This window comes from Myiozetetes cayanensis, unplaced genomic scaffold, assembly GCF_022539395.1.
Source record: "Myiozetetes cayanensis isolate MyiCay16 unplaced genomic scaffold, myiCay2020 scf526, whole genome shotgun sequence".
In the NCBI taxonomy this organism is placed as follows: domain Eukaryota; kingdom Metazoa; phylum Chordata; class Aves; order Passeriformes; family Tyrannidae; genus Myiozetetes; species Myiozetetes cayanensis.
Window position 1 is genome coordinate 1 of NW_026087772.1, and position 25,725 is coordinate 25,725.

The window sequence follows — 25,725 nt, forward strand, 5'->3', positions numbered from 1 at the left end:
GCAGGCCGCAGGCTTCGTTGCTGTGGTGACAGGAGCAGGCCTCAAGGCTCTGGGAGTACACAGGCCGCAGGCTTCGTTGCCATGGTGACAGGAGCAGGCCGTAGGCTCTGGGAGTACACAGGCTGTAGGCTTCGTTGCCGTGGTGACAGGAGCAGGCCTCAAGGTTCTGGGAGTACACAGGCCGCAGGCTTCGTTGTCGTGGTGACAGGAGCAGGCCACAGGCTCTGGGACTAGACAGGCTGCAGGCTTCGTTGCCATGGCAACAAAAGCAGGCCGTAGGCTCTGGGAGTACACAGGCTGCAGGCTTTGTTGCCATGGTGACAGGAGCAGGCCTCAAGGCTCTGGGAGTACACAGGCCGCAGGCCTTGTTTCCATGGCAACAAAAGCAGGCCGTAGGCTCTGGGAGTATGCAGGCCGCAGGCTTCGTTGCTGTGGTGACAGGAACAGGCCGTAGGCTCTGGGAGTACACAGGCCGCAGGCTTCGTTGCCATGGCGACAGGAGCAGGCCTCAAGGCTCTGGGAGTACACAGGCCGCAGGCTTTGTTGCCATGGCGACAGGAGCAGGCCTCAAGGCTCTGGGAGTACACAGGCCGCAGGCTTCGTTGCCGTGGTGACAGGAGCAGGCCTCAAGGCTCTGGGAGTACACAGGCCGCAGGCTTCGTTGTCGTGGTGAGAGGAGCAGGCCACAGGCTCTGGGACTAGACAGGCTGCAGGCCTTGTTTCCATGGCAACAGGAGTAGGCCGTAGGCTTGGCTTCCGTGGTGATAGGAGCAGGCTGCAGGCTTGGTTTCCATGGTGACAAGAACAGGCCGTAGGCTCTGGGAGTACACAGGCTGCAGGCCTCAGGCTTCATTGTCACAGTAGCAGGAGTAGGCCGCAGGCTTCGTTGCCATGACAACGAGAACAGGCCGCACATTTCAAGGGTGCACAGGCTTTGTTGCCACAGCGACAGGAGCAGGCCTCAAGGCTTTGGGAGTGCACAGGTCTCGGGCTTCGATGCCATGGCAACAGGAACAGGCCTTGGCCCCCGTTACCATGGCAACAGGAACAGGCCTTGGCCCTCGTTACCATGGCAACTGGAGCAGGCCTCAGGCTTCGTTACCATGGCAACAGGAACAGACCTCGGCCCTCATTACCATGGCAACAGGAACAGGCCTCGGCCCTCATTACCATGGCAACAGGAACAGGCCGCAGGCTCCGGCCTAGTCCATCTTGTGCCATTTTGGGTCCTCCCTCGGCCATTTTGGGCCTTCCTCCCCCTCCACCCTCCTCCCCCAAATGACCCCCAAGCCCCGCCTTAAAGCAGCTTTGCCCCTCCCCTCCCCCCCAAGATACTGCCACGGCTTTGGCCCTCCCCAGTCCAAACCCACATGGCCCAGTTCGAACTGAGCTCAAACTGGGCCAGCTCTGGGTGACCCAAAATACTGACAAAGGCGCCCTCCCGCCAACCCTGGCTAAAAAAAGCCCTTAATTAGGCTAAAAAAACCTCATTATGGATAATTCCCCCTTCCTAAAAAAGCTACAAAATGGGGGTGAGAAGAGCTGAGAGCCCCCCAAAAAACCCCCCCAGGGTGGGAACAGTGTCCTGGGCCCCCCCTTAGGGCGGTTTTGGGGGGGCTCAGGGGGGTCCTTGTCCGTGGGCCCGGCCCCGTCCTGCACCTCCGGGGGGTCCCAAAGGTCCACATGTGTCTCCCCTCCCCATCGCCGGCGGTGGGTTTGGGGGTCCCAGGGGGTCCTGGGGGCTGAGCCGGGTTACTGACGGCAGGACTCATCTGGAGGGGGAAAGGGAGGGCACAGGGTCAGGGACCACCATGAGCCCCTCAAATCCCCCAGACCCCCATTATCCCCAAAACCCTCCCCAACCCCACCCTAGACTCCCGTTACCCCCATCTCAAACCCCCCAGAACTCCAATTACCCCCTAAAGGCCCCTCCGGGACCCCCATTATGCCCCAGGACCCTGTTACTCCCCCAAACCCTCCCCAACCTTCTCCCGACCCCCATTACCCCCATCAAACCCTCCCCAAAGCCCCTCTGACCCCATTAGCCCCCCAAAGCCCCCACCCCAAACCCCTCTCAAACATCCTAGACCCCCATTACCCCCAAAGCCCACCCAGGACCCCCATTAGCTCCCCCAAAGCCCCCCCCAAACCCCTCTCAAACATCCCAGGACCTCATTACCCCCAAAGCCCACCCAGCACCCCCAGTACCCTCCCAGAGCCCCCTGGGCCCACCCACCCACGATGAGGGCTCGGCCCCGCAGCCCCCGGCAGCCCCTGCAGCGGGGGCTCCTCCTCGTCCTCCTCGTCGTCGGGGCCCCGGGGGTCCTGGGGCCTCGAGGGTCCCCAGGCCGCCAGCACCGCCCCCTCGGAGGGGTACGAGAAGGTTCGTTCCAGGTCCCGCTCGCTGAACCAGATCTTCAGCTGGGGGTGGGGGACAGGGGACAGTGGGACACCCCGGGGACAGTGGGGACACCCTGGGGACAGTGGGGACACCCTGGGGACAGGGGGACACCCTGGGCAGGGACACCCATGGGGACAGGGGACAGTGGGGACACCCCTGGGGACAGGGGGACACCCCGGGGACAGGGGGACACCCCGGGGACAGGGGGACAGTGGGGACACCCCTGGGACAGGGGACACCCCGGGGACAGTGGGGACACCCCGGGGACAGGGGGACAGTGGGGACACCCCTGGGACTAGGGACACCCCTGGGGACAGTGGGGACACCCCTGGGGACAGGGGGACAGTGGGGACACCCCGGGGACAGGGGGACACCCATGGGGACAGGGGACAGTGGAGACACCCCGGGGACAGTGGGACACCCCGGGGACAGGGGGACACCCCTGGGGACAGGGGGACACCCATGGGGACAGGGGGACAGTGGGGACACCCCCGGGGACAGGGGGACACCCATGGGGACAGGGGGACACCCCCGGGGACAGGGGGACACCCCTGGGGACAGGGGACACCTGGGGACAGGGGACACCCCTGGGGACAGGGGACACCCCTGGGGACAGGGGACAGTGGGGACACCCCTGGGGACAGTGGGGACACCCTGGGGACAGGGGGACACCCCTGGGGACAGGGGACAGTGGGGACACCCCTGGGGACAGGGGGACACCCATGGGGACAGGGGGACACCCCCGGGGACAGGGGGACACCCCCGGGGACAGGGGGACACCCCCGGGGACAGGGGGACAGTGGGGACACCCCCGGGGACAGGGGGACACCCATGGGGACAGGGGGACAGTGGGGACACCCCCGGGGACAGGGGGACACCCATGGGGACAGGGGGACAGGGGGACCCCCCCGGGGACAGGGGGACAGTGGGGACACCCCCGGGGACAGGGGGACACCCATGGGGACAGGGGGACAGTGGGGACACCCCCAGGGACAGGGGGACAGGGGGACACCCCCGGGGACAGGGGGACACCCATGGGGACAGGGGACAGTGGGGACACCCCTGGGGACAGGGGGACACCCCCGGGGACAGGGGGACACCCATGGGGACAGTGGGGACACCCCCGGGGACAGGGGGACACCCATGGGGACAGGGGGACACCCCCGGGGACAGGGGACAGTGGGGACACCCCGGGGACAGGGGACACCCCAGGGACAGGGGACAGGGGGACACCCATGGGGACAGGGGACACCCCTGGGACAGGGGGACAGTGGGGACACCCCCGGGGACAGGGGGACACCCCCAGGGACAGGGGGACAGTGGGGACACCCATGGGGACAGGGGGACAGTGGGGACACCCCTGGGTGACATTAAGGGGGCATTGGGAACATCAGGGACACCCTGTGGGGGGGGGGCACACTGGGGTGACACTGGGGGAGTTGGGGACACCCTGGGGACACCTTTCTCCCCTCGAGGGTTCCCATGGTGATTAATCCCTCCCGTGTTAATCGTAATTAATGGGGGAGAAGTGGGGAGGGGCCACGCGTGGCCACCGTGGAAACCACTTCCTTCCCCTCCCCCTCCCCCCCCCAGTTCCTGTTTTCTGGGGGCCCCGAAGGATTTTGGGTAACACTGGGGAGAGCTGACCTCCCCCCCCCTTTAACCACAGACCCCAAAATTGGGGGTCCCGGGGTGGGGGAGGGAGGCAGGAAAGGACACCCCAAAAAAAAAAGGGGGGGATTTGGGTGTTCGGGACCCCCCCCAAAAATCTCCACTTTGGGGTCTGTTGGACACCTCCAAATGGGGAGGTGAAAGGGGGGAACAGAGACCGGGGACACAGAAGGACAAGAGGGGACATGAGAGGACTCAAAGGGACTCAGGGGGATGGGGGGGACACGGGAGGACTTGAGGGGACACACAGGGACACCTGGGGAGACACAGGGGGTCGTGGGGGGGACATGAGGGGACCCAAAGGGACCTGAGGGGCCCCAAAGGGACAGAGGGGACAAGAAGGGACACAGGGGGGACATGAGAGGACCTTTGGGGACACAAAGGGACCCAAGGGGACAGGGGCGACCTAAGAGGACCCAAAGGGGTAGGGGGTCCCGAGGGGCCCCAAAGGGATGGATGGGACAAGAGGGGAGACCCGAAAGGACTCAAAGGGACACAAGGGGTGCCCCCAAAGGGACAAGAGGGAACAATGGGGGACCCAAAGGGACAGGGGGGGACCCAGAGGGACCCAGAGGGGAGGGTGGGTACCTTCTTGCGGTGGGGGTCGTTCTTGGCCAGGCAGGAGCGGGGCAGGGCCAGGTACCCCCCGATGACCTGGATCTGCTCGGCCGTGGGGTAGCGCTTCTTGGGGGCGCAGGGGGGCCGGGGGTCCCCTCGGGGCTGGGGAGGGGCTGGGGGCAGGGTCGTGCCCCCTGCGCCGGGGCCGCACCGTGATGGTGTTCCTGCTGCGGCGCTGAAGGGCTGGGTGGGTCTGGGGGCCCGGGAGGGGCCCGGGGGTCCCGGCGGGTCCTCGCATTGTCACAGTCCCGGGGACACCTCCCTCCCCGCCCCCGGCGACACCCCGGCACCGCCCCCGGCACCGCCCTCCGGGGGCACCGACGGGGGTGGGGCGGGCACGGGGACACGGGGGACACGGGGGCGGGGGGACATGGGAGTCCCACAGCCATTGGTTGGCCCCGTGACCTCATGGCCATCAACTGTCCCTTGTCCCCCTGGTGACCCCTGATGACCCCCTGGTGTCCCCTGATGTCCCCCTGGTGACCCCTGATGTCCCCCTGGTGACCCCTGATGACCCCCTGGTGTCCCCTGATGTCCCCCTGGTGTCCCCTGATGTCCCCCTGGTGACCCCTGATGTCCCCCTGGTGATCCCTGATGTCCCCCTGATGTCCCCTGATGTCCCCCTGGTGACCCCTGATGACCCCCTGGTGACCCCTGATGTCCCCCTGGTGACCCCCGTCCCTCCACCACCTTCCAGCTCTTGACCATGCCCTTGACTGTCCCCTGTCCCTCCACTGTCCCCTGTCCCCTGGCTGTCCCCAGCCCCTCAGGTGACCCCCCATTGGTGACCAGCCCGTGGCCCTTGCCTGCCCTGGGGATCTCGGCCGTCCCCTGTCCTTCGGGGGCCTTGGTTGACCCCTCCCCATCCTCGGGCCCCTCACTGGTGGTTGACCCGGGACCTTTGCCTGTCCCTTGTCCCTCTGCTGTCCCCTGTCCTCCCGCTGTCCCCTTGGCCACCCCCCAGCCCTTGACCGTCCCCTGTCCCTTGGTCGTCCCCAGAGCCTCTTTTGTTGTCCCCACACTGGTGACCAACCCGTGTCCTTTGACTGTCCCTTGTCCCTCCACTGTCCCCATGCCCTCGGCTGTCCCTAGACCCTCCACTGTCCCCAAAGTGTGTCCCTTGAACATCCAGGGGGTCTTGGTCACCTGCTGACCCTCAGCTGTCCCCGTGTCCTTGGTTGACCTCAGACCATCCACTGTCCCCATCCTGGGGGCCTCAGCCGCTTGATGTCCCTCGACTGTTCCCAACCCGTGGCCCTTGACCATCCCCTGTCCTTCCACTGCCCCCTGTCCCTTGGCTGCCCCCAAACCATCAGCCGTCCCCATGCTGGTGACCAATCCGTGTCCCTCCACTGCCCCCTGTCCTTTGGCTGGCCCCAGACCACCCCCTGTCCCCCCCCTGCTGGTGACCGTCCCCCGTCCCCTGCCTGCCGTGGGGGTCTCGGCCGTCCCCCCGGGGGTGTCTGACCCCCGTCCCTGTTCCCGCTGGTCCCTCTGATGTCCCTGGTCCCCTTGGTGTCCCTGTTGTTGTCCCTGATGTCCCTGTTCCCCCCAGTCCCCTTGGTGTCCCTGGTCCCCCCGTTCCCCTGGGGGGGCTGTCGGGGAGCCCCTCGGAGCTGCGGGACCTGCCGGGGGGTCCCTGGGGGGCGAAGCGGCTGCGCAGGCGGCTGACGCGGCCCCGCGGCCCCTCGGGGGTCCCGCACAGCTCCAGCCCCTCCGAGCTGCGGCTCAGCCCCCCCAGGGACGACCCCCCCCCATCGCCCGGGGGGGCCGCCGGGACCGGCCCCCCACCCCTGGCCCGGCGCCGCTCCAGCAGCTCCCGCTTCCAGGGCGGCACTTGGGCCGCGCGGTCCCGGCGCTCCCGTTCCCGCTGCCGCGCGGCCTCCTCCTCCCGCCGGCGCCGCTCCAGCAGCTCCCGCTTCCAGGGGGGAACCTCCATCCTGGGGACAGAGGGAATGGAGAGAATGGGATCAGTGGGATCAATGGGATCATCATCATCATCATCATCATCCTCCTCCTCCCGCCGGCACCGCTCCAGCAGCTCCCGCTTCCAGGGGGGAACCTCCATCCTGGGGACAGAGAGAATGGAGAGAATGGGATCAGTGGGAACTGCCATCATCATCATCATCATCATCCTCCTCCTCCCGCCGGCGCCGCTCCAGCAGCTGCAGCTTCCAGGGGGGAACCTCCATCCTGGGAATAGAGGGAATGGAGAGAATGGGATCAATGGGATCAATGGGATCAATGGGAACTGCCATCATCATCATCATCATCATCATCCTCCTCCCGCCGGCGCCGCTCCAGCAGCTCCCGCTTCCAGGGGGGAACCTCCATCCTGGGGACAGAGGGAATGGAGAGAATGGGATCAGTGGGAGCAATGGGATCATCATCATCATCGTCATCATCATCATCCTCCTCCCGCCGGCACCGCTCCAGCAGCTGCAGCTTCCAGGGGGGAACCTCCATCCTGGGAACAGAGGGAATGGAGAGAATGGGATCAGTGGGACCAGTGGGAGCAATGGGATCAGTGGGATCAGTGGGATCAATGGGAGCAATGGGATCTGTCATCATCATCATCATCCTCCTCCTGCTGGTGCTGCTCCAGCAGCTGCAGCTTCCAGGGGGGAACCTCCATCCTGGGGACAGAGGGAATGGAGAGAATGGGATCAGTGGGATCAATGGGATCAGTGGGATCAATGGGAACTGCCATCGCCATCATCATCATCATCATCATCATCCTCCTCCTCCCGCCGGCGCCGCTCCAGCAGCTGCAGCTTCCAGGGGGGAACCTCCATCCTGGGGACAGAGAGAGTGGGATCAGTGGGATCAATGGGAGCAATGGGATCAATGGGAACTGCCATCATCATCATCATCATCATCCTCCTCCTCCCGCCGGCGCCGCTCCAGCAGCTGCAGCTTCCAGGGGGGAACCTCCATCCTGGGGACAGAGGGAATGGAGAGAATGGGATCAGTGGGATCAATGGGAACTGCCATCATCATCATCCTCCTCCTGCTGGTGCTGCTCCAGCAGCTGCAGCTTCCAGGGGGGAACCTCCATCCTGGGACAGAGAGAATGGAATCAGTGGGATCAATGGGATCAATGGGATCTGTCATCATCATCATCATCATCCTCCTGCTGGTGCTACTCCAGCAGCTGCAGCTTCCAGGGGGGAACCTCCATCCTGGGGTGGGAACAGCGGGAATGGCATCAGTGGGAATGGGAACGACCGTCCTGGGATGGGAGCGACGGGAATGGGAGGAATGGGAGCAATGGGAACGGGAATGAGATCAATGGGAATGGGATCAGTGGGAACAAGAACAGCCATGCTGGGATGGGAGCAATAGGAATGGGATCAGTGGGAATGAGAACGGGATCCATGGGAATGGGAACCGCCATCCTGGAAAGGGAGCAACAGGAAAGGCATCAATGGGAAAGGGATCAATGGGAATGGGATCAGTGGGAATGGGATGAATGGGAATGGGATCAGTGGGAGTGGGATGAATGGGAATGGGATCATTGCAAAAGGGATCAATGGGAATGGGATCCATGGGAACAGGATCAGTGGGAATGGGAATGGGATCGATGGGAATGGGATCAATGGGAGTGGGAATGGGCACCCTGGAGTGGGATGGGAATGGAGTCAGGGGGAATGGGAACAGCCATCCTGGGGGACAGGGGACACCAGGGAGGGGACAGCTGGGGACATCAGCCACTGTCAGCCCTTCCAGTGCCTGGTGGCCTTTTAGGGGAGGGGGGAGGGGACACAATCTGGAGGTCCCACAAATCGGGGGGAGGGGACACAAGTATTTGGGGTCCCAGACATCCAGGGGTCCTGGAGTCTGGGGGCAGGGGGTGGTCCTAGGACATCCAGGGTGGGGTCCAAGTGTCCTGGGGGTCCCGGGACATCCAGGGATCCCGGGAGTCTGGGGGTGGGGTAGGTGGTCCTAGGACATCCAGGGTGGGGTCCAAGTGTCCCGGGGGTCCTGGGACATCCAGGGGTCCAGGAGTCTGGGGAGCAGGGGGTGGTCCTAGGACATCAGGTGGGGCCAAGTGTCGGGGGTCAGGACATCCAGGATCCAAAATGCCGCGGGGGGTCCAGACCTCCGGAAGAGCCAGGGCGCTGCAAGAGGGCTGAAGGACCCTGGGGTCGGGGGGCTCTGAGACACCTGAGGGGCACCCAAGGTTGGGGGAGGGGGGCAGAGGCCTCAGGACTCCCAAACCCCAGAATCAGGGAGAGGTGTGGCCAGGGAGGGGAGTGGGATCAGGACGTTCAGGCGCGACCGGAGCCTTTGTGGGGGATGAGTGGAAAAAGGGAATCCGCCCCTCCCCACCAGTGGAGACTCCCACCCACCCCTCTCCCATCTCCGGAGGGGGTCCCAAAATACTCACCCCAGGCCGGAGGCGGGAGGTGGCAGGCGGAGAGGGGAGGAGGAGGAGGAGGAGGAAGAGGGGGGAGGAAAGAGGAGGGAGGGGGGATGAAAAGCGGCTTTTCCCTGCGCAGGTGGGAGTGGGGGAGGGGCGTGGGGGTGGGGGAGGGGCAGGACGAGGCAGAAGAGAGTGCAGGGCCCCCCTCTTTGTGAGGTTTGGGGGTGGGGAGAGAGGGCGCAGTTAACTCCCCAAAAATGCACGGGGGGCAGGGGAGGGGGTTTGCCGGGGAAGGGGAGGGAATTCCAGGGATTTGGGGAGGCAGGGCTGGGAATCCGCAGGGGATCCACCCACGGGGATGGGGGGAGGGGAGGAAGGACCTTCCTGGAGCCCCCAAGGAAGGGAGGGAGAAGGGGGCTCCTCTTTGTGTGAGGAAAAGGGGAGAGGCGGGGCTTGCGCGGAGGGGCAGGGCCACGCGCCCTGTTATTGTAGGGTCGCTGCCGGCAGCTTTCACCGCGCGGGAGGCGGGAAGGAAGAGCGGCCCCGGATGGGGTTTTTTTGGGGGCGACCCCCGAGATCGTCCCAAACAGGGAGGGGATCCTAATCCTCCTAATCCCCAAATCCCTCCAGACCCTCCAAATCCCCGAATTTCTTCACCCCGAGGACCCCTCTGGATCCCAAATCCCCCAACCCTCAAATCCCCCACTCCCTCAAATACCCCAAACACCTCCTCACATCACCCCCCAACACCCCAAAACCCCTCAAATCCCCTAAATTCCCGCTCCTGGGGAGGAGGAGGGGCACACCCACCCTCCCCACACCCTTTAATAGGCGATTTCGCCACCCAAAAACCCGCCCCAAACCACGGGGGCCCCTGCCCTCACCTGGGGGGTCCCACCCACCCAAAACTGCGGGGTGGGGGAGGAGGAGGGTCGGCGTCGGCCGCACCCACCACACCCAAACCTGACCCCGATCCCGACCCTGACCCCAAACCTGACCCCAAACCTGACCCCAAACACATCCAGGTGACCTCTGATCCCCCCAAAAATGGCCCTGACCCCAAACCTGAGCACAGAGGTACCCAGGTGACCTCTGATCCCCCCAAAAATGGCCCTGACCCCAAACCTGACCCCAAACACACCCAGGTGACCTCTGATCCCCCCCAAAAATGGCCCTGACCCCAAACACATCCAGGTGACCTCTGACCCCAAAAATGGCTGACCCAAATGTTCAAACACACCCAGGTGACCTCTGATCCCCCCAAAAATGGCCCTGACCCCAAACCTGACCCCCTAAAGGGATCCAGGTGAGCCCTGGCCCCTCATTTTGGGGGGACAGGTGAGCTCTGACCCCCCCCCCCAAAAAAAAAGGGATGCAGGTGTGTTCAGGTGCCCCCAGGTGTGACCGGGATGTGTCCCAAATGCCCCTCCAGGTGTCCCAGGTGTGTCCAGGTGTGTTCCCAGGTGTCCCAGGTGTGTTCCCAGCTATCCCAGGTGAGTCCCAGATGTCTCAGGTGCCCCCCCAGCTATCCCAGGTGTGTCCCAGGTGCATCCAGGTGTGTTCCCAGCTATCCCAGGTGTGTCCCAGGTGTGTTCCCAGGTGTGTCCAGGTGCCCCCCCAGCTATCCCAGGTGTGTCCCAGGTGTCCCAGGTGTGTTCCCAGCTATCCCAGGTGTGCCCCAGGTGTCCCAGGTGTGTTCCCAGCTATCCCAGGTGTGTCCCAGGTGTCCCAGGTGTGTCCAGGTGTGTTCCCATCTATCCCAGGTGCGTCCCAGCTGTCCCAGGTGTGTTCCCAGCTATCCCAGGTGCGTCCCAGCTATCCCAGGTGTGTTCCCAGCTATCCCAGGTGTGTCCCAGGTGTGTTCCCAGGTGTGTCCAGGTGCCCCCCCAGCTATCCCAGGTGTGTTCCCAGCTATCCCAGCTATCCCAGGTGTGTCCCAGATGTCTCAGGTGCCCCCCCAGCTATCCCAGGTGCATCCCAGGTGTCCCAGGTGTGTTCCCATCTATCCCAGGTGTGTTCCCAGCTATCCCAGGTGCCCCCCCAGCTATCCCAGGTGTGTTCCCATCTGTCCCAGGTGTGCGTCCCAGGTGAGTCCCAGATGTCTCAGGTGCCCCCCCAGCTATCCCAGGTGCGTCCCAGGTGTGTTCCCAGGTGTGTCCAGGTGTCCCCCCAGCTTTCCCAGGTGTGTTCCCAGCTATCCCAGGTGTGCCCCAGGTGTCCCAGGTGTGTCCAGGTGTGTTCCCATCTATCCCAGGTGCGTCCCAGCTGTCCCAGGTGTGTTCCCAGCTATCCCAGGTGTGTCCCAGGTGTCCCAGCTGTGTCCAGGTGTGTTCCCAGGTGTGTCCAGGTGCCCCCCCAGCTATCCCAGGTGTGTTCCCAGCTATCCCAGGTGCCCCCCCAGCTATCCCAGGTGTGTCCCAGCTATCCCAGGTGTGTTCCCAGCTATCCCAGGTGTGTTCCCAGCTATCCCAGGCGTGTCCCAGGTGTCCCAGGTGTGTCACCAGGTGTGTCCCAGCTGCCCCCTCCCCCCCCCAAGCGGGTCAATCCCAGTGACTCAGGGGGAGGGCCCGGCCCCTCCCCCCCCCGGGCGCTATTTAAGGTGTCCCCCGTGCCCAGGTGTCCCCAAGGTGTCCCCAAGGTGTCCCCAAGGTGTCCCCAAGGTGTCCCCGGCCATGGCCCCGCCCCCACCCAGGACCCTCCTGCTTGCTGCTGCTGCTGCTGGGCGGCCCCCCAGGTGGGACTGGGGGCACTGGGACGGACTGGGAGGGACTGGGAGGGGGATTAGGGGCACTGGGAGGGACTGGGAGGAGGACTGGGGGCACTGGGAGAGGATTTGGGGGCACTGGGAGGGAGGCTGGACCAGGGAATGGAGGCACTGGGAGAGACTGGGAAATGGAATGGGGGCACTGGGAGGGAGACTGGGGGGACTGGGAGGGACTGGGACGGACTGAGATGGAGAATGGGGGGACTGGGATAGACTGGGAGGGAGACTTGGGGGACTGAGGGGCACTGGGAGAGACTGGGACAGGGAATGGGGGAGCGGAAGGGACTGGGACGGGGAGTGGGGGGACATTGTGGGGACTGGAATAGACTGGGAGGGACTGGGAGGGAGATTATGGGAGGAGGGGAACTGGGAAGGACTGGGATGGGGAGCGGGATAGACTGGGAGGGGCTGTGATTAGGACTGGGATAAACTGGGAGGGACTGGGATTAGGACGGGAGGGACGCTGTGGGGACGCGAACTGGGGCAGGGACTGGGAGGGACTGATGGGGGAACTGGGAGGGACTGGGGTGACGGGGGTGGACTGGAATGGGGACTGGGATGGGGACTGGGATGAACGGGACAGAGATGGGGGTTGCTGGTCCATACTGGTCCGTACTGGTCCCCCCTCCCCTCAGCCACCTCTGCCCGCTGTGACTCCAACTCCGGGTCCCGCCTGGAGCCGCTGCCGGCGGGGGTCGATCCCTGCAAGGATCCCCCGGGAATCCTCAGCCCCCAGCGAGGGGGGGACACGGACACGGACACTGACACGGACACGGGCGGAGCCGCTTCCTCGGGGAGCTCCGGCTCCTACGGGGGAAACTCCGGATCCTACGGAGGCAGCTCGGGATCCTACGGGGGATCGGGATCCTCTGGGGGTAGACCAGGATCCTCTGGAGGTGGATCGGGATCCTACGGAGGATCAGGATCCTCTGGAAGCTCCGGGTCCTACGGGGGCACTCAGATCTCTGAGCTCTGGGTCCTATGGTGGATCTGGATCCTACGGGAGTGGATCAGGATCCCTGGAAGCTCTGGGTCCTATGGTGGATCTGGATCCTACGGGAGTGGATCAGGATCCTCTGGAGGTGGATTTGGATCCTACGGGGGGTCGGGATCCTACGGGAGCGGATCGGGATCCTCCGGCGATTCGGGATCCTACGGACTCGGGTCCTATGGGGGCGGATCAGGATCAGGGAGACCTGGATCGGGCAGACCTGGATCCCAGGGGGGAATTGGATCAGGGAGACCTGGATCCCAGGGAGGAATTGGATCAGGGAGACCTGGATCTCAAGGGGGAATTGGATCTGGATCAGGCAGACCTGGATCCCAAGGGGGGATTGGATCAGGATCAGGCAGACCCGGATCAGGATCAGGCAGTGGATCCCAGGGAGGAATTGGATCAGGATCAGGCAGACCTGGATCCCAAGGGGGAATTGGATCTGGGTCAGGTAGACCTGGATCCCAAGGAGGGAGTGGATCTGGATCGGGAAGACCTGGATCAGGATCAGGTAGTGGATCCCAAGGGGGGATTGGATCAGGATCAGGCAGACCCGGATCAGGATCAGGTAGTGGATCCCAAGGGGGGATTGGATCGGGATCAGGCAGACCTGGATCAGGATCAGGCAGTGGATCCCAGGGAGGAATTGGATCGGGATCAGGCAGACCTGGATCAGGATCAGGCAGCGGATCCCAAGGCGGGGGTGGATCCGGATCCTCTGGGGGCCTGGATTCCTACGGGGACAACTCAGGATCCTACGGCCTGCCCGAGTCCTATGGGGACGACTTGGGATCCTATGGGGGTGGACAGGGATCCTACGGGGGTGGATCGGGATCCTACGGGGGCTCAGGATCCTATGGGGGCAGACCAGGATCTTATGGAAGACCAGGATCTTACGGGGCTGGATCGGGATCCCAGGGGGGCAGACCGGGATCCTCTGGAAGACCGGGATCCTATGGGGGTGGACAGGGATCCTATGGAGGGTCTGGATCGTATGGGGGCAGGCCAGGATCCTATGGAGGGTCTGGATCCGGAGGATCCTATGGAGGAGGACCAGGATCTTATGGGGGTGGATCGGGATCCTATGGAGGGTCGGGATCCTATGGGATGGGATCCTATGGAAGGTCGGATCCTATGGGGGAGGATCGGGATCCTATGGAGGGTCTGGAAGACCAGGATCCTATGGGGGTGGATCAGGATCCTATGGAGGAGGACCAGGATCTTATGGGGGTGGATCGGGATCTTATGGAGGGTCGGGATCCTATGGAGGGTCGGGATCCTATGGAGGGTCGGGATCCTATGGAGGACCGGGATCCTATGGGAGTGGATCGGGATCCTATGGGGGTGGATTTGGATCCTATGGAGGGTCGGGATCCTATGGAGGAGGACCGGGATCCTATGGAGGGTCTGGATCCTCTGGAAGACCAGGATCCTATGGGGGTGGATCGGGATCTTATGGAGGGTCGGGATCCTATGGAAGACCGGGATCCTATGGAGGAGGACCGGGATCCTACGGGGGTGGATCTGGATCCTATGGGGGTGGATTTGGATCCTATGGAGGGTCAGGATCCTATGGAGGGTCAGGATCCTATGGAGGGTCTGGATCCTCTGGAAGACCAGGATCCTATGGGGGTGGATCAGGATCCTATGGAGGGTCGGGATCCTATGGTGGGGTGGGATCCTATGGAAGACCGGGATCCCACGGGCTGGGGTCCGGATCTGGATGGGGGTGGCATACTGGATCCTATGGAGGGATCTGGGCATCCTCTGGAGTGGGATCCAGGGGATCCCTGGAGAGGATCCGAGTCCCTCGAGCTGTGGGGGTGCAGGGACCCGGGGGTCACGGAATCCCTCAGGATGCCCCGGATCCATGTGCGCCAGCAAAGTCGCTGGATCTGACATGAGACTGGCACCGATCCTAAGGAGGCTCAAATGCCTCTGCAGATGTGACCAGCTGTGATCCTATGGAGGGTCGGGAATCACTCCTGGAGGGATCAGGCTGGGGACACTGGGACATGGAATCGGACACTGGGATGGGATACACTAGGCATGTCGATGCCGGAGGCTGCGGGACAACTGGGCACGGATTGGGACACTGGATGGGGACACTGGTGACACTGGGGACAACTGCAGGAGGGGAATGCAGGGACACTGGGATGCGGAACACTGGGACACTGAGGACACTGATGATGGACACTGGGATGGACATGGGACACTGGGGACAACTGGGAATGGAATGGGACACTGGGACTGGGGACACTGAGAATGGGGACACTGATGAACACTGGGGACACTGATGGGATACACTGGGGACACTGGGGACAACTGGGATGGACTGGGACACTGCCTGGGACACTGGGGACACTGGGACACTGGGATGGGAACACTGGGGACACTGGGGACACTGGGATGGGGACACTGGGGACACTGGGGACAACTGGGAGTGGAATGGGGACACTGGGATGGGGACACTGGGGACACTGGGGACACTAGGGACAACTGGGAATGGACTGGGGACACTGGGAATGAGGACACTGAGAAAGGGGACACTGGGATGGGGACACTGGGGACACTGGGGATAACTGGGAATGGAATAGGGACACTGGGATGGGGACACTGGGGACAACTGGGAATGGAATGGGGACACTGGGGACACTGGGGATAACTGGGAATGGACTGGGGACACTGGGATGGGATGGGGACACTGGGGACAACTGGGAAGGGGTGGGAACATCAACCAGTCTGAGCCCGCAGGGAGCAGTGCAAGCCCAGTCTGGACCAGTCTGACCCCAGAGGAGCCCAGTCCGGCCCAGTTGGGCCCGGCCCCACCCGCAGCCCCACCCGAGCCCCAGGTGGCCCCTCCCCCACCCCCAGAGGGGCCGGAAGCGCTGGGGGAGGGGCCCCCCCCACCCACGCACCGCCAGACCAGTGCTCCCAGTGCTCCCAGTATGGCCGGTGCCGCCCCACCCGGGCCCCAGGGACCACCCAAACCGGCCGGGGGGACACGCCCAACACCCTCCCCCCTCAAACCCTTCCCCACCCCCACCCCCCCTTTAAGAGCCGGGGGGGACCCTCCCAGTGCTCCCAGTGCCCTCCCAGTGCGTGCCGGAGCCAGCGGGACAGTGACAGGTAGGACCCCCTCCAAATACTGGGGGCACTGGAAGGGACTGGGGGCACTGGGAGCACTGGGGGGGCACTGGGAGCACTGGGAGCGCACTGGGAGCACTGGGTGGGGTGGGGGCACTGGGAGCACTGGGAACGCACTGGGGGGCACTGGGAGGGTCTGGGGTGCACTGGGAGCACTGGGGCCTGACCCTCCTCTTCCTCCTCCCCCTCCAGAATGTCGGACGTCGCCCCGACTCCCCCAAATCCCCAGGGCCCCCGGCCCCTCGAGACCCCCGGGGCCGACCCCTCCCCATGCCGGGGTTCCCGCTGGCCCCGTGGCCCCCTGCCCGACTGGGAGGGGGAGGGGACGGCGACAAGGACGAGGGGACCCCGGGGGGGACATCGGGGACGTCGTCGGGGACATCGGGGACGGGAGGCAACCACTGACCCCAAACGGGCGGCAGCGACCTCGGGGGTCCCCGAGAAGAGCCACCGGTGCCCTGGACCCCCCTCCCCGGGACCTCGAGATGTCCCCAAGAAGTGCCACCACCATCCCGGCCCCCGAAATGTGCCCGAATGTCCCCACCAACCATCCTGGCCCCCACAGCTGTCCCCAATTAAAGCCTCTCTGTCCCCTCTCTCGGCTCTGTCACCGCAGGGGTGGCGACACGGGGAGGGGGTCTTGGGGACATCCCCGGGATTGTCACCTCCCCTGTCCCCAAGGGACGAGGGCGGCGCTGCTTCCACCTTTTATTGGGGACAGATCGGGATGGCGACACCGGGACAAAGGGGAGGGGACGTCGGGACAGGGGGAGGGGACACCGCGATGGGGGGGAACACACGCGGTGACGTCACGGCCACTCCCGCAGCTCCTCCGAATGTCCCCAACCTGGAGAGGGGACACGGTGAGGGGTGACGGGGCTGGACACTCGTATCCCCCTCCGTGTCCCCTCCATGTCCCCTCCGTGTCCCCTCCGTGTCCCCGCTGTCCCCAAGGTCCCCTCACCGTGGCTGTCGCTGCCCCTGGTGGCCCTGGACGTGTCGTGGCTCCCGCTGTGCCCGATGTCCCCAAGGCTCCTCGGCCGCTCCTGGCCCTGGGGACGTCCCCAGGGACCCGTCCCCCGTCCTTGGGGACCTGTCCCCCGTCCTTGGGGACGTGTCCCCCGTCCCTGGGGTCGTGTCCCCGCTCTCTGGTGGGGTCACCCGCTGGGGTCGGCGATCCCTGGGATGCGGCCTCTGGCCCACTCAGGACTGTCACCTCGCCTGTCCCTCATGGGACCTGTGCCGTCGCTGGACTTCCCCTCTTCTTGGGGACCGTCTCTAGGATGCGACCCTGCACCCTGGGGACGTCTGTCCTCGTCGTGAGGACACGTCGCTCCTCGTGGGACCGCATCTCAGGTGACTCATGCCCTCGCAGTCTCTTCTTGGGACCTGTCCCCTCTTGGGGATGTGTCTCCTCATCCTGGGGGCGTCTGTCCTCCTCGTGGGGACCCGTCCCCTCCTCGTGGGGCCGTGTCTCGGGTGTCCCTTGTCCTTGGGGACATGTCCCCCCTCCTCGGGGACGTCCCTCGGGTCCCCGGGGAGGCTCCCCCGGTCCTTGGGGACGTCCCCGAGGTGCTTGGGGCCACCTCCCCGGCCCTTGGGGACGTCCCGGAGGTCCTTGGGGACGTCCCGGGGGTCCTTGGGGACGTGCCGGGGGTCTTTGGGGACATCCCGGGGGTCCTTGGGGACATCCCTCGGGGCCCGAGAGCCACGTCCCCAAATCCTGGAGCCACGCCCAGAGCCCCTGGGGACGCGTCCCCTCCCGTGTCCCCTCCTGTCCCCGCGCTGTCCCCAAGGCGGGAGGGGGCAGGGGGAGGCTCCGCAGCAGCGACGTCACCGCTTGTCCCCAAGGCTCAGGGGACAGGGCGGGCTCGGCAGGTCCTGGGAGGACGTTGAGGGGGTGACACGGCTGGGGACGGGGACAGGGACCCGCAGGGGGTGGTCTCGTGTGTGTCCCCCCACCCATGTCCCTTGCGTCTCACCCCTTGTCCCCACCCTCAGTGTCCCCCACGTCCCTCCCTGTCCCCTCATGTCCACTTTGTCCTCAGTGTCCCCCACAATGTCCCCCTAATGTCCCAATGTCCCCAATGTCCCCAGTATCCTCCAATGTCCCCAATGTCCCCCAATGTCCCCAGTGTCCCCCAATACCCCCAATGTCCCCAATGTCCCCAATCCCCCAATGTCCCCCAATGTCCCCTCAATGTCCCCAAGTGTCCCCAATGTCCCCAATGCCCCCAATGTCCCCAGTGTCCCTCAATGCCCCAGTGTCCCCTCAATGTCCCCAATGTCCCCCAATGTCCCCAATGTCCCCAGTGTCCTCCAGTGTCCCCCCAATGTCCCCAGTGTCCTCCAGTGTCCTCCAATCTCCCCAATGTCCCCAATATCCCCAATGTCCCAGTGTCTCCAATGCCCTCAATATCCCCAATGTCCCTCAATGTCCCCAATGCCCCAATGTCCTCCAGTGTCCCCCAATGTCCCCAATGTCCCCAATGTCCCAATGTCCCCCAATGCCCCCAATGTCCCCCAGTGTCCCCTCACCCCCAGCAGCAGCAGCGTCCCCAGGGCCACGGCGAGTGTCCCTATTGTCACCTCCCGGCGCTGGCCGAGCGCCCCTCAGCTCCGGCGTCCCCAATTTATGGGTGCAGGGACAGGGACGTCCCGCAGGTGGGGAAAGGGGGGGTGGCCTGTCCCCGTGACAACCCGGGGGGGACAATGGCGGGCCCTGCGTCCCCAACCCCCTCGTCCCCCAGGGGTCCCCGATGTCCCCAAACCGTCCCTGGGGTCCCCAAACTCCCCCGATGTCCCCCGTGTCCCCCAAGCCCACCCCTGTCGCGCAGGGTCCCCAAATCCTTCCGGTGTCTCCAAACCCTCCCCACGGTGTCCCCAATGTCGCCAGGTGTGTTGTGTCCCCCCCGCGGTGTCCCCGAGGTGACGATTGTCCCCAATTGTCCCCTTTTGTCCCCGAGCCCGCCGTGACAAGCCCGGACCCGCCCGTGGCCACCGGCCGTGACCGCGCGGTCGCCAAAGCAGCCGTGGGGAGTTGGAGGGCATTATGTGGGACAGGGGGTGGCAGGGGGGACAGCGAGGACAGGAGGTGACAGAGGGGACAGGAGGTGACAGGGGTGACAGGGGAGTGACAGAGGTGATGAGAGGTGACAGGGGTGATGGGAGGTGACGAGGGGTGACAAGGGTGACAGAGGGGTGACAGGAGGTGACAGGGGGTGATGGGGAGGTGACAGGGGGTGACAGGGGGTGACAGGAGGTGACAGGAGGTGACAGGGGGTGACAGGAGGGTGACAGGGGTGATGGGAGGTGACAGGAGGTGACAGGGGGTGACAGGAGGTGACAGGGGGTGATGGGAGGTGACAGGAGGTGACAGGGGGGTGACAGGGAGGTGACGGGAGGTGACAGGGGGGTGACAGGGAGGTGACAGAGGGGACAGGAGGTGACAGGGGGTGACAGGGAGGTGACAGAGGGGTGATGGGAGGTGACAGGAGGTGACAGGGGATGACAGGGGGTGATGGGAGGTGACAGGGGTGACAGGGAGGTGACAGAGGGGTGATGGGAGATGACAGGGGGTGACAGAGGGGGTGATGGGAGATGACAGGGGGTGACAGAGGGTGACAGGGGGTGACAGAGGGGTGACGGAGGTGACAGGAGGTGACAGGAGGTGACAGAGGGGTGACAGGGGGTGACAGTGGGTGACAGGGGGTGACAGGAGGTGACAGGAGGTGACAGGGGGGTGATGGGAGGTGACAGGGGGTGACGGGAGGTGACAGGGGGTGACAGGAGGTGACAGGGGTGACAGGGATGACAGGGGGTGACAGGGGGTGACAGTGAGTGACAGGGGGGTGACAGGGAGGTGACAGGAGGTGACAGGGGGTGATGGGAGGTGACAGGAGGTGACAGGGGGTGACAGGGGGTGACAGGAGGTGACAGGGTGGGGTGACAAGGGGGTGATGGGAGGTGACAGGGGGTGACAGGGGGTGATGGGAGGTGACAGGGGTGACAGGGGGTGAAGGGCGTGACAGGGGGTGACAGGAGGTGACAGGGGGTGACAGGAGGTGACAGGGGGTGGCAGGAGGTGACAGGGGGTGACAGGAGGTGACAGGAGGTGACAGAGGGGGTGACAGGGGGTGTCACAGCCCCCCCACCCCAGAGGGTCACGGGAAGGACTCGGCCACGGGCGCGGAGAGGGAGGAGCTGATGATGAAAACCTTCACGTAATGCACGGCCTGGGGGGACGGGAGGGGGTCAGGACCCCCTGAGACCCCCAAGACCCCCAGGCCCCCAGGAGCCAGGACCTCCCAGAGGGGACCCAGTGTCCCAACCCCCTCATGACCACCCTCCTTAAGGGACACCCTCCCCATGAGACCCCAGGACCCCCAAAGGGGACCCAGCTGTGCAGGACCCTCCCCACCCAGTGCCTCCCCAGTGCTCCCAGAGATTTGGGGACACCCCTTTTCCCCTCTCCCCTGGGATTTGGGGCCCCATCAGGATTTGGGGGCCCCCTTTGCCCCTGGGATTTGGGCCCCCTAGGATTTTGGGACCCCCTTTGCCCCCTCCCTGGGATTTGGGGCTCCACTCGGATTTGGGGCCCCTGTTGCCCCAGGATTTGGGCCCCCAGGATTTGGCCCCCAGGATTTTGGCCTCAGGGATTTTGGCCCCTTTCTCCGCGGTTGCCGCGGCGATGCCGGCGAGGAGGAGGAGCGAGCAGGGAGACAAACGAGGCGAGGAAGACGAGGGGGCAGCCGGGGCGCCCGGAGGCGTCTGAGGGCGGGGCAAACGCAGAGGGGCGTGGTCAGCCCAGGCCACGCCCACTCCCTGGTGGCTCCACCCCCTCCTCTCACCTGCCACGCCCTCTGGGGCCGCGTCGTCCGTGACGTCATCGGTGACATCACGGCTGGGCGGGGCCCTGAGCAGCGGCTGCTCCGCCCCCTCGCTGATGTCACCAGTGATGTCATCATCGGAGCCAGGGGCGTGGCCTGGGGGGGTGACGTCGCCCCCCCGGGGAAGGAAGGGTGTGACATCATCACCATCAGCCGTGATGTCATCGGCGAGGTCGTCCCAGGCGGTGACGTCATCGCCGAGCAGGGAGGATGTGATGTCATCGGTGGTGATGACATCATCGGCGGGGTAGGGCCCCAGCCCCGGGAACATGACGTCATCGTCGTCTCCCGTGACGTCATCGAGGAGGTCGTCTCCGGCCGTGACGTCATCAACGAGGTCACCACGGTGGATGATGTCATCAACGAGGTGCCCCTCGGGGATGACGTCATCGGCGATGTCATCGTCGGGAAGGGAGGGGAGGCGGCGGCGAGTGATGACGTCAGCAGGGCGGGTGTCACTCGTGATGACGTCATCGGTGATGTCATACCCAGGTGTGACGTCATCCAGGGGCTCCTCCGGGAGCGGGGGCGTGACATCGCGCCAGGCAATGACGTCATCGGCAAAGCTGTCCCCGCCCATGACGTCATCGGGGAAGCCGTGGTCGATGACGTCATCCGTGGTGTCGCTCTCGGAGGTGGTGACGTCATAGGTGATGTCGTGTCCCGTGGTGACGTCATCGTCGACGTCGTGTCCTATGGTGACGTCATCGGTGGTGTCGCTCTCGGCGGTGACATCATCGCCCAGCGCCTGTCCTGCGATGACGTCATCGTCATCCGTGTCGTGGCCGGCAATGATGTCATCGCTGAGGTCATCCACGTGGAGGCCCATCCCAGCCATGACGTCATCGCGATGTCACGCCTGTTGGCGATGACGTCACCGGCGAAATCGCCCCACACGATGATGTCATCAGTGACGTCACCCCCGTGGTTGATGACGTCATCAGCACTGTCGTCCCCAGCGGTGGAGATGATGATGTCACTCCCAGCGATGACGTCATTCCCCGTGATGACGTCACCAGCGGGGGGTCCCTCCAGGCTAAAGGAAGTGACGTCATCGCCGTCAACGAGATCGGCGGTGACGTCATCGCCTGCTCCGCGGGAAGTGACGTCATCACCAGCCCCGTCCGTGACGTCACCAGGTAGGGGGGACCCAATGACGTCACTGGTGGGGACACCCGGGGGGGAAGGGGCGGGGCTGTCCCCGCCCTCGGTGACGTCACCGGTGACGTCACCGCCCTGCCCAGCAGTGACGTCATCATCAGTGACGTCATCGTCGGTGACGTCATCCTCGGGGGGCGGGGCCACCACGGTGATGGTGATGCCACCAGCCCGGAGGGTGGCACCGGTGGCACCCAGGGTGGTGACGTCACTGTCAATGTCCCCAATGTCCTCGATGTCCCTTGGGGTGGGGACATCCCTGTCCCCAGTGTCCCCAGGGTCCCTGTCTTTGTCCCCAATGTCCCTGGAGTTGGGGACATCCCTGTCCCCAGTGTCCCCAAGGTCCTTGTCTTTGTCCCCAGTGTCCCTGGAGGTGGGGACATCCCTGTCCCCAGCGTCCCCCACATTCCTTTCCTCGTCACCAGCACCCCCTGGGACTGTCACATCCCTGTCCCAGATGTCCCTTGGGGTGGTGGCATCCTTGTCCCCAGGGGCTGGGCTGTCCCTGTCCCCAGTGTCCCTCGGGGGCGTGTCCCCAAAATCCTGGACCCAGGTGTCCCCTGGGACTGGGACATCCCTGTCCCCAACGTCCCCAGCGTCACTCAGGGCCGAGGCTTGTGTGTCCCCAACATCCCTGATGTCCCCCGGGGTGGTGACATCCCTGTCCCCAACATCCTTGCTGGGATGAACTGGGACATCCCTGTCCCCAGTGTCCCTGATGTCCCTCGGGGTGGTGACACCCCTGTCCCCAGTGTCCCTGATGTCCCTCGGGGTGGTGACACCCCTGTCCCCAATGTCCCTGTCCTTGTCCCCAGTGTCCCTCAGGGTGGTGACACCCCTGTCCCCAGTGTCCCTGATGTCCCTGGGGGTGGTGACACCCCTGTCCCCAGTGTCCCTGTCCTTGTCCCCAGTGTCCCTCAGGGTGGTGACACCCCTGTCCCCAGTGTCCCTGATGTCCCTCGGGGTGGTGACACCCCTGTCCCCAATGTCCCTGATGTCCCTCAGGGTGGTGACACCCCTGTCCCCAGTGTCCCTGATGTCCCTCGGGGTGGTGACACCCCTGTCCCTGAGGTTTGGGACATCCCTGTCCCCGATGTTCCTTTCCCAGATGTCCCTCAGGGCGGTGACCCCCCTGTACCCAACGTCCCTGTCCCCACGTCCCCCCTGTCCCCGGTGTCCCTGTCCCCAGTGTCCCCTGGGGAGGTGACACCCCTGTCCCCGAGGTTTGGGACATCCCTGTCCCCATTGTCCCTTGGGGTGGGGACATTCCTGTCCCCGGTGTCCCCAATGTTCCTTTCCCAGATGTCCCTCAGGGCGGTGACACCCCTGTACCCAACATCCCTGTCCCCAATGTCCTTGTCCCCAAGGTTTGGGACATCCCTGTCCCCAATGTCCTTGTCCCCAAGGTTTGGGACATCCCTGTCCCCAGTGTCCCTCAGGGTGGTGACATCCTTGTCCCCAGTGTCCTTGTCCCCAAGGTTTGGGACATCCCTGTCCCCAGTGCCCCCTGGGGTGGTGACATCCCTGTCCCAGATGTTCCTCAGGGCGGTGACACCCCTGTACCCCCTGTCCCTGATGTCCCCAGGAGCTGGGACATCCCTGTCCCCAAGGTTTGGGACACCCCTCTCCCCGACGTCCCTTGGGGTGGTGACATCCTGTCACTGCCATCCCTGTCCCAAAAGTCCCTCAGGGCTGTGACATCCCTGTCCCCAAGGTCTGGGACATCCCTGTCCCCAGTGTCCCTGAAGCCCCCAAAGTCCCTGATGTCCTTTGGAACTGTGACATCCTTGTCACCCTCCTCCCTGTCCCCAGTGTCCCTTGGGGAGGGGACATCCCTGTCCCCAAGGTCTGGGACATTCTTGTCCTTGATGTCCCTCAGGGAGGGGACATCCCCGATGTCCCCAACGTCCCAAACATCCCCAGGGTCCCTCAAGTCCCCGAGGTCCTCGATGTCCCCGAGGTCCCCAAGGTCCTTGATGTCCCCAAGGTCCTTGATGTCCCCAATGTCCCCCCCGAGGTCCTTGGTGTCCCCCATGTCCTTGATGTCCCTGATATTCTCGATGTCCCCGAGGTCCTTGATGTCCCCAATGTCCCCCCCAAGGTCCTCGATGTCCCCAAGGTCTTTGATGTCCTCGAGGTCCTTGATGTCCCCAATGTCCCCTCCAAGGTCCTTGATGTCCCCAAGGTCTTTGATGTCCCCAAGGTCTTTGATGTCCTCGAGGTCCTTGATGTCCTTGACTCCTCTGATGTCCCCAATGTCCCCAAGGTCCTTGATGTCCCCGATGTCCCCAAGGTCCTTGATGTCCTTGATGTCCCCAAGGTCCTTGATGTCCTTGGTGCCTCCAACGTCCCCGATGTCCCCAAGGTCCTTGATGTCCCCGATGTCCCCAAGGTGCTCGGTGCCTCCAATGTCCCCGATGTCCCCGATGTCCTCAGCGTCCCGGCTGTCCCCAAGGTCCTGGCTGTCCCCAGGCTCCTCCCTGTCCCCGCTGTCCCCGCTGTCCCCGCTGTCCCCGCGCTCCGGGGCGGGCGCCGCCGTCACGGTGATGGTGATGCCGCTGGCCCAGGGGGTGACGGTGACCGTGGGGACCCCCCCGTGGTCCCAGCACGGGGGGTCCCTGGGAGGGTCCCCCGTCACCTCCCCGGGGAGGGGACACGGTGGGACAGCAGGGGAGGGGCCCCCCTGGGCCATGGGAGGGACCTGAGGGGGGGGACAGAGAGGGGTCAGTGGGGGACGTGGGAGACATTGGGGGACATTGGGGACATGAGGGGACATGGAGCATGGAGGGAGATTGAGGGAGGAGGGACATTGGGAGGGGACATTGAGAGGACATTGAGGGGACATGAGGGACATTGGAGGGACATGGGGGACATTGAGGGGACATTGAGGGGACATTGAAGGGACATTGGGGGGGACATTGAAGGGACATTGGGGGACATTGAAGGGACATTGAGGGGACATTGGGGGACATTGGGGGGACATTGAGGGACATTGGGGGACATTGAAGGGACATTGGGGGACATTGAGGGGACATTGGGGGGACATTGAGGAGGGGACATTGGGGACATGGGGGGACATTCAGGGACAATGAGGAGACATTGGGGACACAAAGGGACACAGAGGGGACATTTGGGACAAGGAGGACACGGGGGGACATGGGGGACACACGGGGGTGGGAGGAGGTGCCAGTACCTGAGGTGGCCGCAGGTGACAGCAGGTGACAGCAGGTGAGGGGGCCTGGTGCTCAGCTCCGGAGAAAGGTCTTGGCTCGGAAGGTCCCAACTCTGGTCACCACATGGTGGGGAGGGGGAGGCCACCGGGGGGGCCCCCAGCTCGATTTTGGGGTGTCAGAGCCCGATTTTGGGGTCTCTGAGCCCGATTTTGGGGTCTCCGAGCCCTGTTTGGGGTCCCAGCCCCCAATTCTGGGGTTTCTCAGCCCAATTTTGGGGGGGGTTTTGGGGATCCCAGCAGCTCCCGCCGCTTTCTGGCGACCCAATTGGGAGGGGGCGGGGCCTGACGAAGAAACCACGCCCCTTTTCCCAAGCCCCGCCCATTCACTGAGCCCCGCCCCTTATTAAAGGGCTCCTCCTTAATTAGCGCTAACGAAGTTTGTGGGGTAATTAACGGCATTTTGGGGGGGGGTTCTCTCACTTCCCTGGGGTCCTCCCAAGCCACGCCCCCTCTCCCAAAGCCACGCCCCCTCTTCCCAAAGCCAC

At 64.5% G+C, this 25,725-nt stretch overlaps 2 protein-coding genes and 3 long non-coding RNA genes across 9 annotated transcripts; 3 read left to right on the top strand and 2 right to left on the bottom strand.

Annotated features, from left to right (window-relative positions):
• The first annotated feature begins 80 nt into the window (after positions 1-80).
• LOC126649967 (uncharacterized) lies at positions 81-796 on the top strand. Of its 2 annotated transcripts, none has more exons than XR_007631224.1 (2): positions 81-163; positions 222-318. It is a non-coding gene; the product is annotated as an uncharacterized LOC126649967 (long non-coding RNA). The 2 variants fall into 2 exon arrangements; XR_007631225.1 differs by lacking the exon at positions 222-318 and adding an exon at positions 690-796 and having other exon boundaries at positions 88-163.
• A 4,529-nt stretch (positions 797-5,325) lies between these two features.
• Positions 5,326-9,139, bottom strand: LOC126649968 (S-antigen protein-like). The gene is made up of 2 exons (XM_050334401.1): positions 9,081-9,139; positions 5,326-6,630 (listed from the first exon to the last, which is right to left on the bottom strand). Exon 2 carries the CDS (start codon positions 6,627-6,629, stop codon positions 6,003-6,005), a length of 627 nt encoding a protein of 208 aa, XP_050190358.1. The 5' UTR covers position 6,630; positions 9,081-9,139; the 3' UTR covers positions 5,326-6,002.
• Positions 9,140-10,334: 1,195 nt separating this feature from the next.
• LOC126649964 (uncharacterized) lies at positions 10,335-10,768 on the top strand. Its single transcript, XR_007631219.1, has 3 exons — positions 10,335-10,497; positions 10,656-10,699; positions 10,739-10,768. It is a non-coding gene; the product is annotated as an uncharacterized LOC126649964 (long non-coding RNA).
• Positions 10,769-10,783: 15 nt separating this feature from the next.
• On the top strand, positions 10,784-11,520 carry LOC126649965 (uncharacterized). Of its 3 annotated transcripts, none has more exons than XR_007631223.1 (3): positions 10,784-10,819; positions 11,260-11,310; positions 11,508-11,520. It is a non-coding gene; the product is annotated as an uncharacterized LOC126649965 (long non-coding RNA). The 3 variants fall into 3 exon arrangements; XR_007631221.1 differs by lacking the exon at positions 11,508-11,520 and adding an exon at positions 11,487-11,499; XR_007631220.1 differs by lacking the exon at positions 11,508-11,520 and adding an exon at positions 11,425-11,454.
• Positions 11,521-23,411: 11,891 nt separating this feature from the next.
• On the bottom strand, positions 23,412-25,264 carry LOC126649966 (collagen alpha-1(VII) chain-like). 2 transcript variants are annotated; one of them, XM_050334400.1, is made up of 3 exons: positions 25,202-25,264; positions 24,176-24,709; positions 23,412-24,109 (listed from the first exon to the last, which is right to left on the bottom strand). In XM_050334400.1, exons 2-3 carry the CDS (start codon positions 24,698-24,700, stop codon positions 23,549-23,551), a joined length of 1,086 nt encoding a protein of 361 aa, XP_050190357.1. In that variant the 5' UTR covers positions 24,701-24,709; positions 25,202-25,264; the 3' UTR covers positions 23,412-23,548. The 2 variants fall into 2 exon arrangements, with proteins under 2 accessions (XP_050190357.1, XP_050190356.1); XM_050334399.1 differs by having other exon boundaries at positions 23,412-24,709.
• Between the last annotated feature and the right edge of the window lie 461 nt (positions 25,265-25,725).